The sequence below is a fragment of the Eulemur rufifrons genome, chromosome 3, assembly GCF_041146395.1.
Source record: "Eulemur rufifrons isolate Redbay chromosome 3, OSU_ERuf_1, whole genome shotgun sequence".
Classification (NCBI taxonomy): Eukaryota; Metazoa; Chordata; class Mammalia; order Primates; family Lemuridae; genus Eulemur; species Eulemur rufifrons.
The window spans coordinates 23,487,857-23,499,279 of record NC_090985.1 but is presented as its reverse complement, the minus strand read 5'-3'; the positions used below and the strand labels follow the sequence as shown (position 1 = coordinate 23,499,279).

Genomic DNA, 11,423 nt, shown 5'->3' with positions numbered 1-11,423 from the left:
CTGGAGAGTCGAGAGGGGCGACGAAGGGGCGACGAAGGGGCTCCTCTTTCTCATTGGCTGTGACCGCGGCGCTGCCTCGCTGCGATTGGCTGGGCTCCGGGGGGCGGCAGGCCCGCGTCGGCCCGCCCCTCGGGTCGCGAGAGGCGCCGGGATCGCGAGCGCCGGCTGAGCCAGCGGTGGCTGGGACGCTGTGCCCGCAAGCCGGCAGGGCGAGGCGGCTGGGCTGCCGCGCCTCAGGTCCTCGTCCCGGGGCGCAAGGGTGGCCGGCGACGGTGGCGGTGTGAGCCTGAGGCCGGGGGGCGGCGGAGCCGGGGCGGCGGGTGTTGGCGCGGCGGCCGGACCTGGGCCTGCGCGGACCGCCCGCAGCGCGATCTCCGTCTTTCCATTTCTAAGTGATTATTGTTGTGGGTTTTTCTGCTGACGTGACTTTTGATTAATTTGTTTCACGCACCGCGCACTGGTCTAGGGTAAAGCGGCAGGTGCATGCTGGTGTCATTTGTCGTTGAAATGATGGGCTTCCTGTCTTCTGTTTGTGTGTATACCTTTTGGATTTAAGGGAAAGGGGATGACATTGTGATTTGGTCTCCAATGACTGTCTATTCTCAAGGTCTCGCCAACGTGGTACAGAAACTGGGCAAACCCTACCTATATTGAAAGTAGGCTTTTCCTTCCTCCCTCTCTCCATCTTTCCCTCTCTCCTCCTCTCACTCCCCTCCCCCAACTCTTCTCCTCTCTCCTTTTTCTGTTTTTCATTTTTCTTTTTCTTTTTCTTTTTTTTTTTTTTGTCACATTAAACCTTGTGGGAGGGGTCTTTGTAAAATTTTTTAAAATAAAATGCTTTAGGTCTTCAATATTTCTGTTTTACTTGCAGGCCTGGCAACTGGGAAGAAGCTGGAGGAAAGATGCCCTCTGAATCTTTCTGTTTGGTTGCCCAGGCTCGACTTGACTCCAAGTGGTTGAAAACAGATATACAGGTGGGGTTTGACATGCCTTTTTCCTGGTGTGTTCTTGCCTCCGTATTTAAATTTCTGGTGTAAGGCTTTTTTTTTTAGGATATGTCAGTTGGAGCTTTTAAAGAGATGTCAGTTGGATCTTCTTGTATTAGAGAAGCAGGTTTATTTCCTGCAACTTAAGATGTAATCGTTTTTGTGACTATTTTTGTAGATTGTGTATGACTGCATTTTAATTAGTTATTTTTAAATGCAAGAAACTTGAGACCTAGTTATACAAATTTTTTTCTTTTTTATTATTGTTTGAGAAGCCCATATGATTCCTAACCATATCTTGGTGACTGTTGTTTGTAACTGATAGTTTTTGAGATGTTCACTTAACCGTGTGGGGGGAAATTGGAGAGGTGACATGTGGATTTATTATGGCCTGGAGAAACTCCCTTGTTTTGTGGGATTTTGTATTTGTGTTTCTGGAGAGTTGAGAGTTCATTTGAGCTGTTTGTTTTATATTTGTAACAGGTCTCATTTAGAGTGCTCGGACTTTAGGAACATGAGGAAACAGAATGTTGGCCTTAGACTCTGTTGTTTTGATTTAACAAGATAATTACAAACTTGTCAGGAAATTGTTAAATAAATAATCGTCGTGATATTTTTGTAGATGATTCTTTAACCCCAGGCTAGTTTTGTTTGCAAATGGTTTCAAAAAAACTACTTTTGGAACTCCATATCACCAGCAAAAAGAAGTGTCTAGAATATTTTGTAGTATATATGTGTTTTTTCTTCTTCCCTGAGGCCAACCATTTCAAGTATTTCTCAAGTAATCTACCTTTTGTAATAAAATCTTACATAGCACTTGACTGTTCATCAAGTCATATAGTCTGTAAGCAGTAGTTGATCATCGGTACTTGTAGAGAAGTGTTATTGCCCTTACTATTTTTTTCTATTTTCCTTTTTTTTTTTTTTTTTGAGGCAGGGTCTCACTCTGTTGCCCAGGCTAGAGTGCAGTGGCATCATCATAGCTCACTGCAACCGCAAACTCCTGGGTGATTGTCCTGCCTCAGCCTCCTGAGTAGCTGGGACTGCAGATGTGAGCCACAACTCGGATAATTTTTTCAATTTTTTTTTTTTTTTTTTAGAGAAAGGGTCTTGCTCTTGCTCAGGCTGATCTTGAACTCCTGTCCTCAAGCTGTCCTCCTGCCTCAGCCTCCCGAAGTGCTAGGATTACAGGCGTGAGCCACCTGGCCAGGCTTTTTTTTCTTTTTAAATAGGTGTTGAATGCTGGTAAATATGGGAGCCAAGTGTTTAGAACTATGTTGTGGATGATGGGATTGTTATTAATGGTGTAATGTTAGATAAGAGAGAGCACAAAGAATTGGGTCAAGAATTGGTATAGTTACTCTTTTGGTTTGTTTAAATGTTTCCTTTTATTTAGCTATTATGGTCTGTTTGTCTTTTTTTTTAAGTGGGTGGGAGAGGCGAGAGATGAGTAATTTAATATTTCTGAAATCTAGATTCAGGCAAACTCATTTTAAGAATTGTTTTTATATTAGTGTTTATGTACTTTGAGAAACTTGTTGAAGTAAAGAACCTTGCATAATGAAGTTTTTTTCTTAGTAATTGTAATTGATTAACTGCTAAATGTGAATTTTAGTGTCTTGATCTAAAATCAATTTAATGCTGAATTGTTCCTATGATGAGTTAGGCAGATATACGTACATTGAAGCACCATTTATGTTTTAGAGTGCTTGTTATTTTGATTTTTATTTATTTTTAAATTTTTATTTATTTATTTGTTTTAAGAGACAGGGTCTTGCTCTGTCTCCTGGGGTAGAGTGTGGTGGCGTGATCATAGTTCACTACAGCCTTGAACTCCTGGGCTCAAGGGATCCTCCCTCTTTGGCCTCGTGAGTAGCTAGGATTGTAGGTGTGTGCCACAATGTCCGACTTTTTAAAAATATTTTGTAGACATGGGATCTTGCTGTGTTGCCCAGGCTGGTCTTAAACTTCTGGCCTTAAGCGATCCTCCAGCCTTGGCCTCCCAAAGTGCTAGAATTATATGTGTGAGCCGCTGTGCCCAGCCAACTTTTGATTTATTCAGTGTAATACACACATTTCAAATATCATTAGAAAGTCTTCCAAAACTATACCTAGGAGTAAATGAAGAGACTAGAGTTTGGATAGAGGATAAATGTGCTACGGGTATTGGTTCTATTTAAATAGTGTGAAAAAAGTAATTAATGACTTTTGTTTTATATGGTTTCTCCAGCATTGCTTATTAAATGTGAGGAATATATGTTGTTGTTTTACCCTAAGCAGTTAGGCATAGTTATTCTTTGGGACCTCTCTGCAGGCACACATTACAGATGGAACCTTGTGCTGACAGGCTGTACCCTTATTTTGGGGATGACTCTCCCACCTGGAGTGGGAAGCACCCCATTCCTTACTTAGGGCTTTTGTATTGGAAACAGAATTGACACCTGGTTAATGAATAATGTGTGGGGTAGAAGGATGTTTCTTAGCTATAGGATTTAGCAAATATATTTTCTATAGCTATTTTTGGTTAGAAATGGCCTTGAAATTTTTAGTAACTTTGGAGAAGAAAAGTTTTCGGAATGTGATAACTTTTTTTTTTTTTAAAATTTCAGCATATTATGGGAGTATAAAAGTTCAGGTTACGTATATTGCCCTTGTCCTTCCCGTCCCCCATCAGAGCTTCAAGCGTGTCCATCCCCTAGACGGTGCGCATGGAGTGTGATAACTTTTAATGTGTGTGTATTATAGAGAACACTGGTCCTTGACTTTTTGATTGTATTAGCAGACCTTTAGAGGAGTCAGGTCTGGGGACCCTGCAACCAGCAGGTTCTAATGGAGGACCCATTATATACCAGGCACATATCTGGCTTTTACATATATAACACTTTTAAGTTTTCAACACTCTTCTTCTGATTGTTATGTTGAGTTACTTGAATCACCCTGTTTTCCTTCACTACTTTCTTGAAGAGGCAATAGAATACAGAGCTAAGAAGTATTAGCCACATCATTTTTTATTTTTATGGGAAAAGTCCTTCTATCTGATGTGATTGGTAGATTTTCAGTGAACCAAAAAGTCAACTGAGCGTTAAGAACTATAAAAAATAATAAAACACTATGCCTTAAAAGCTTTTGATTCTTGAGCCATGAATATTTATTTGCCTGTCTTGATGTAAGGCTAAGGGCATGTCTTTGAGCATGGGTCCAGAATGGGAATTATCCTGCCCTTTCTTGCATAAGCTGCACTCAGATGAATTTCCTGCAGTTTCTATTTTTGGGTTCTTTGAAGTGGCACATGAAATTAGATATGTATGAAGCAATTTTTTTTAACTTTTTATTTTGAAATAATAATAGACTCACAGGAAGTTGTAAAGAAAGTAGAGAGGTCACCGTGTACTCTTTACCCAGTGGTTGCATCTCATGTAACTATGATACATTATCAAAACTCAGAAGTTTCCCTGGTACAGTGTGTGTGTATGTGTGTAGTTCTGTGCCATTGCATCAAATGTGTCTGTTCATGTAACAGCTACAATTAGGATACAGAACTGTTTCATCACTACAAAGGTCTCCCTCCTGCTACCTGGTATAGTCACACTCACCCTCATTCCACCACCGTCTCTAATTCCTGGCAACCACTGATCTGTTCTCCATCTCTGTAATTTTGTTATTGTGAGATTATTATATTATGTGTGACTTTTTGAGATTGGCTTGTTCACTTGGCATAGTGTCCTTGTGGTCCATCAGAGCATTTGATTGTACTTAAACTGGAACCATTTATTAATCTCTTCTACACTTGATCTTATCCAAAAGGCTGAGAAGCGATTGTCTCTTCTTCTAGTCATCAATTTAAAATGATTAAACATAAAATAAGCTTTTAAAATTAAACTTAAATTTGTTGAATATAAATATTGTCACTTTATGCTTAGAAATATTAGTATATTAAAAAGTGTAATTGTAAACATCTTGGTAAATTCTATTCTCAAGTTTTCTGACTAATAAAGCACTTGATAGATGACATGTAGAAATAAAAGAATTTTGTAAATATAGGTAACTTAATTGGTGTTTTTAGAACTAGATTCTAAAAGGTGCTCTTTGCCTCCAGCATCCACATACAGATTCCTCAATAGAAAGATTTTTGTTTACAAGATTCCATGATAAAAAAGAGTATTTGGTAATCCTTTATATGACATTTTGTCAGAGTAATTCGAAACATGCAGCATTGTTAATTTAGATGTCCCTGTGCTGATGTTAAATGAAATCTTCAAATGAAAACTTGACTCTATTGTTTTGTTTTAAGGGGAAAAACCCCAAAAGACTCACTGTCTCATTGTGCCTTTTTAGTAATGCTTACGTCTGTCCAGCCAAGGTCATTTTCAGCACCAAACTTTTCTTTGATGGAGAACTTGAATAGGAATGAAAAGAAAAGCAATATATACTTTTGTATAACTTTTATCACAAGGCTATTTAGAATACCATAACTGAAATTACTGTAAAATATTGATGTTTTCCAATTTTTTTTTTTTTTTGAGGCAGAGTCTCGCTTTGTTGCCCGGGCTAGAGTGAGTGCCGTGGCGTCAGCCTCTCACAGCAACCTCAAACTCCTGGGCTTAAGCGATCCTACCGCCTCAGGCTCCCGAGTAGCTGGGACTACAGGCATGCGCCACCATGCCCGGCTAATTTTTTCTATATATATTTTAGTTGGCCAGATAATTTCTTTCTATTTTTTTTAGTAGAGACGGGGTCTCGCTCTTGCTCAGGCTGGTCTCGAACTCCTGACCTTGAGCGATCCACCCGCCTCGGCCTCCCAGAGTGCTAGGATTTTAGGCGTGAGCCACCGTGCCCGGCCTGATGTTTTCCAATTTAGAATGATATAACTTTAGTAGTTTTTAGGAGTACCTTTATAGTAAAATAATGAATAGTCCACTCGAACATGCAAATAATTTTCGTATATATTGTACTTTTCCTTTACAACTTCCATCTTTGTGCTTTAAAAGGTTAAAAAAATCAATTTTGAATAATATCATTTAAAAATGGACTAATTAATTAATTCTGCAAACATTTCTTGAAAATGTACCCTGTCAGTGAGATACACACCAGGGAGATGAAGATTTAAAACAGATCCTACTCAGAAGGTGCCCGCAGTCCAGTTGGCAAGCGAGATAGATAGGGATGGTGTGATGTGATGTGAGCTCTGTCCTCCTTTGTCTTCATCCATTGCATTGATACTGAATTATTACTTTAAGGAGCATGTCAAATGACCTATTCCCTCAAGTGCCTAAAGATGGTGTGTGTAACTCTGGAGCTCGGCACACCTGAGGCTGAGGTCAGCCTTGTGTGCACTGTAGGGGACTGGGCTGCACCTCTGTAATAGGTCTTAGTTATCCTCCTCTTAGCCAATGAGCAGATGAGCCAAGCCTTTCCAGTCCCTTGTTAAGCCTCAGGGCCCCGAATGCTCAACAGCTCAGTTTTTAAGAAGGAGTTTACCTCTCCCCCTGCTATCTGGTACTTTTGCCAAGAGTCCTATAGTTTTGGTTCCAAGTATGTTTATGGGAGTTGTCTTGTTAGTGATGTGACAGATGAAATAAGAGTACTGAGGGAAAGCTGTTGCTGCTACAAAAAACTTAAGCAGGATGCTTAGTTTTCTGTTGCTGTGAAACAAGTCACTAACTACAAAGTTAGCAACCTAACACAACACACATTTACACTCTTATAGTTTCCGTGAGCCTGGAGTCTGGCCGGGGCTTAGCTCAGTCCTCTGCTGTGGGTATCATAAGGCTGCAGTCAAGGTGTTGGCCAAGCCACTTTCTCATCTGGAGCTCAGTCTTGTTGGCAGAATTGAGTTAATTGCTGTTCATTGTGAGTCTAAAGCCCTAGACTCTTTTTTTTTTTTTTTAAAGCAAATCTATTAAGTTTATTTATATAAATTTTTTTGTAATTTTAGGTCAAATTTTATAGAAAAAAGTTCAACAAGTTGTAATTGTAACATTTAATGGGTTCAGACAAATAAATAAATCCACGTAACCCACACATCCCTCATGTGAAGAAGATATTTCTTCTTTTTTTTTTTATTTTTTTTATTTTTATTTTTTGTTTGTTTTTCAGCTCATTATGGGGGTACAAAAGATCAGGCTATATACATTGCCCATGCCTCCCCATACCCCCGAGTCTGAGCTTCAATTGTGTCCATTCCCTAGACAGTGCACATCACACTCATCATGTAGGTGTGCACCCCTTCCCTTCCCCCACCCCATCCCCCCCAGTCAGAACTTCAAGCGTGTCTGTTCCCCAGGCAGTGCGCATCGCACTCATCAAGTAGGTATACACCCATCCCTTCCACCCAGCCCCGACCTTTGTCCGATACCCAATTGGTGTTATTCCCAAATGTGCACTCAGGGAAACCAGTTTGCTGGTGAGTACATGTGGTGCTTATTTTTCCATTCTTGGGATACTTCATTTAATAGAATGGGTTCCAGCTCTCTCCAGGAGAACCAAAGAGATGCCGTATCGCCGTTATTTCTAATAGCTGAGTAATATTCCATGGTATACATATACCACATTTTGCTAATCCATTCATGAATTGATGGGCATTTGGGTTGTTTCCACATCTTTGCGATTGTGAATTGTGCTGCTATAAACATTCGGGTGCAGGTGTCTTTTTTATAGAATGACTTTTGTTCTTCTGGGTAGATGCCCAATAATGGGATTGCTGGATCGAATGGTAGGTCTACTTGAATCTGTTTAAGGTATCTCCACCCTAGACTCTTAGAGGCTGCCCCTCTCCATAGGCAGTTCATAATCTGATTGCTTGCTTCTTCAAGACCCATGGAGAGCATCTCTTCAGAATGATGAAGTCCCTCTTTAGAGGGCTTTCATCTGATTCAGTAGCCCCCCAGAATAATATTCCTTTTTTTTTTCCCCCAAAAGACTATCTCGCTATGTTGCCCAGGCTCTACTTGAACTCTTGAGCTCAAGCAATCCTCCTGCCTCAGCCTCTCCAGTAGTTGGGACTACAGGTACATGCCACCACGCCCACCTTAATCTTCCTTTTAATTAACTAGAAAGCAACTGACTTGGAACCTTAATTACATGTGCAGAATCCTTTCAGCTTTGTCATAGAACAAACAAAACCTCATCACAGGTGTGACATCCTGTTCTATCCACAGGTCCTCTCCATACTCAGAGAGATGTGTATGTATACCTGGGGGCCAGAATCTTGTGGTGGGGGGGGCATCGTCTTAGGGTTTTGCCTACTATAGATAATCTGGATAAAAGTGAGATGCTAAAAATTTACTTGTACAGATAGGTGGAATAAAACTGTAAGCAATTGGAGAAAAAGTCTTTTTTATTTGTTTGTTTGAGACAGAGTCTTGCTCTGTTGCCCAGGCTAGAGTGCCGTGGTGTCACCCTAGCTCACAGCAACCTCAAACTCTTGGGCTCAAGTGATCCTCCTGCCTCAGCGTCCTGAGTAGCTGGGTTTACAGACCTGTGCTTACATAATTTTTTTCTATTTTTCGTTGCCTGGCTAATTTCTTTCTATTTTTAGTAGAGACGGGGGTCTCGCTCTTGCTCAGGCTGGTCTCAAACTCCTGACTTCAAATGATCCTTCCTCCTTGGCCTCCTAGAGTGTTAGGATTACAGGCGTGAACCACCACAGCCTGCTTGGAGAAAAAGTCTTAAAGGTCTAGAATTCTGTTTTGAAATTGCTTACAAAGTGTCCTTCAATTCTTTCTCCATTTTAAAGAAACTCACAGTGGAAATAGTGGGTGCTTCACAGTGGAATGGTGACAAGGAATGAGCTAGTAGACTTATGCACAAAGACAAAACTCTGGTTCTCCATTAAAAGATGGTCAAACAGATAGGTCTCTTTTAATTTAAAATGTGTTTTGTGTCACAGAAGAGGGCTTCTGTTGCATTTGTAGTTTTCAGAAGGACTACCTTACCTGGGTGTTTGAAACTCTCCTTTCCCTGCTCTGTGCTTGCTGCTAGCTCTGGGAAAACTTTTCTGACGCACAAATACCAATATGCAAGGGTGTTTTTGTTTTTTCTTTAAACATTACTATGGACTCATGTTTTTATTTAGTTTTGTAGTCCATTTAGCTATGTATTTTGATACTCAAAATTATTCTTTGGCCAGGAGTCCCCATCAGTCTTTGAGCAATTTTTTTGGAAGAAACAAGATATTCCTGGCTCACCTTGTCTTACCTGGCCCTTTTCCCCTGAAGAGCCCTGGTTTCTTTTAGTGGAAAATGCTGCTTAGAGACCAGTATCTGGCTACTTGCTGTCAGAGTGCCATTGATTCTAGGTCCTGTCCAGAGACAGAGCAAGCAAATATATTCAAAAATAAAGTACATAGTGAGATTTCTAATTCAAATTGTTTTTATTTTTTTTTTTTATTTTTTATTTTTATTTTTATTTTTTTGAGACAGAGTCTCACTTTGTTGCCCGGGCTAGAGTGAGTGCCATGGCGTCAGTCTAGCTCACAGCAACCTCAAACTCCTGGGCTTAAGCGATCCTACTGCCTCAGCCTCCCGAGTAGCTGGGACTACAGGCATGCGCCACCATGCCCGGCTAATTTTTTGTATATATATATTTTAGTTGTCCATATAATTTCTTTCTATTTTTAGTAGAGACGGGGTCTCGCTCTTGCTCAGGCTGGTCTCGAACTCCTGACCTCGAGCGATCCACCCGCCTCGGCCTCCCAGAGTGCTAGGATTACAGGCGTGAGCCACCACGCCCGGCCTATTTTATTTTCTTGAGACAGAGTGTTGCTTTGTTGCCCGGGCTAGAGTGAGTGCCGTGGCATCAGCCTAGCTCACAGCAACCTCAAACTCCTTGGCTTAAGCGATCCTACTGCCTCAGCCTCCCGAGTAGCTGGGACTACAGGCATGCGCCACCATGCCCGGCTAATTTTTTCTATATATATTTTAGTTGGCCAGATAATTTCTTTCTAATTTTAGTAGAGACGGGGTCTCGCTCTTGCTCAGGCTGGTCTCGAACTCCTGAACTCAAACAATCAGCCCTCCTTGGCCTCCCAGAGTGCTAGGATTACAGGCATGAGCCACTGCTCCCGGCCTTCAAATTGTTTTTAAAAATTTCTTTGAGTTTTATCTTTTACACTTAAAACCTTAGTTTCTGGTAATATTAACATTGTCTTATTATATAGCATACATGAAATAGTTTTAAAATAATAATATCAATATTAGGATCTCAATAAGACCAATGAATAAAGTTTAAGATTTTTTTTCCCTTAGAGTATATTCCACTATTGATGTATACTTCAAAAGTCCCTTGAAGTTGAAATACATTTTTTTTGAAATGGGGTTTTGCTGTGTTGCCCAGGCCATACTCAAACTTCTGGGCTCAAGTCATTCTCCTGCCTCAGCCTCCTGAGTAGTTGGGAATTATATTTCTTTTTATATACATGGGTTAATTTGCTTGTTACTAGTTGTAGGTTTTACTTTTTTATGAACTAATTTTAATTTCTGAAGATGAAAGCATTTATATGTTTTGAAAGTAAAGATCTATAAAGTGTCCCTGATCATCACCTAAATACAAATCTGGGAACGACACCAATTGGACATCAGACTGAGGTGGGGGGTGGGGGAGGGGATAGGGGTATGCCTACACAATGAGTGCATTGCGCACTGTTTGGGGAGTGGTAACACTTGAAGGTGCTGACTCGGGAAAGGGGGGGGTGGGGAAAAAATATGAAACTATTGTTTTTAACTTGCACTGTTCACTTAATAATTTATCATGAATAAAAAAAAAAAAAACGGGGGTGGTAGGATCATAAAAAAAAAAAAAAAAAAAAAGATCTATAAAGTGTACTCACAATCTTGCCTTCACTGGTCCCTGCTGTCTTCACCACGTCCCCTCCCCGTCTCCCCACAGGTAATCATTGGTAACCTTTGGTTTATCTTTTCAGATTACATACATGCACATGTATGTGTCCTTTCTCTTGTATCTCACACAAAGTGAGCCTATGTGTAGTCTTATGCACTGTGCCTATTTCCCTTAACTGTAATTGGATAATTTTCATTAAATTTATTATTGAATAAATAAATCATTGATTTATTATTGAATGGTTGAATAAATGAGGGTAAATGAGATGTTTTTCCCTGTATCATTCTTTAAGACTTGAACTGTGAGTATGAGCACTCTGTAAGTTTATCTTGTTTATCATTGCCAGCTTGCATTCACAAGAGATGGGCTCTGTGGTCTGTGGAATGAAATGGTTAAAGATGGAGAAATTGTATATACTGGGACAGAATTAACCCAGAATGGAGAACTCCCTTCTAGAAAAGGTAAGGGCCTTTAACTAGTATTTTTCATTTTGTAAAGACCATTATAAATTGTATTTTATAGAAAATTTTTAATGTGCTATAGGAGCATGAGCTTCTTAACGTAACTCTTTGAAGTTTTGTTTTTCACTTTAATGACTGT

General features: G+C 40.2%; 1 protein-coding gene across 2 annotated transcripts in view; it reads left to right on the top strand.

Annotated features, from left to right (window-relative positions):
• Positions 1-11,423, top strand: part of HERC2 (HECT and RLD domain containing E3 ubiquitin protein ligase 2) — a 173,742-nt gene continuing 162,319 nt past the window's right edge. The window contains exons 1-3 of one of the 2 annotated variants that reach the window (XM_069466707.1): positions 1-237; positions 872-974; positions 11,170-11,284. In XM_069466707.1, the coding sequence (XP_069322808.1) occupies positions 903-974; positions 11,170-11,284 (187 nt within the window). In that variant the 5' untranslated portion in view covers positions 1-237; positions 872-902. Of the gene's footprint in view, positions 238-851; positions 975-11,169; positions 11,285-11,423 lie in introns of those variants that run through there. The other variant, XM_069466708.1, reaches the window with a different exon arrangement.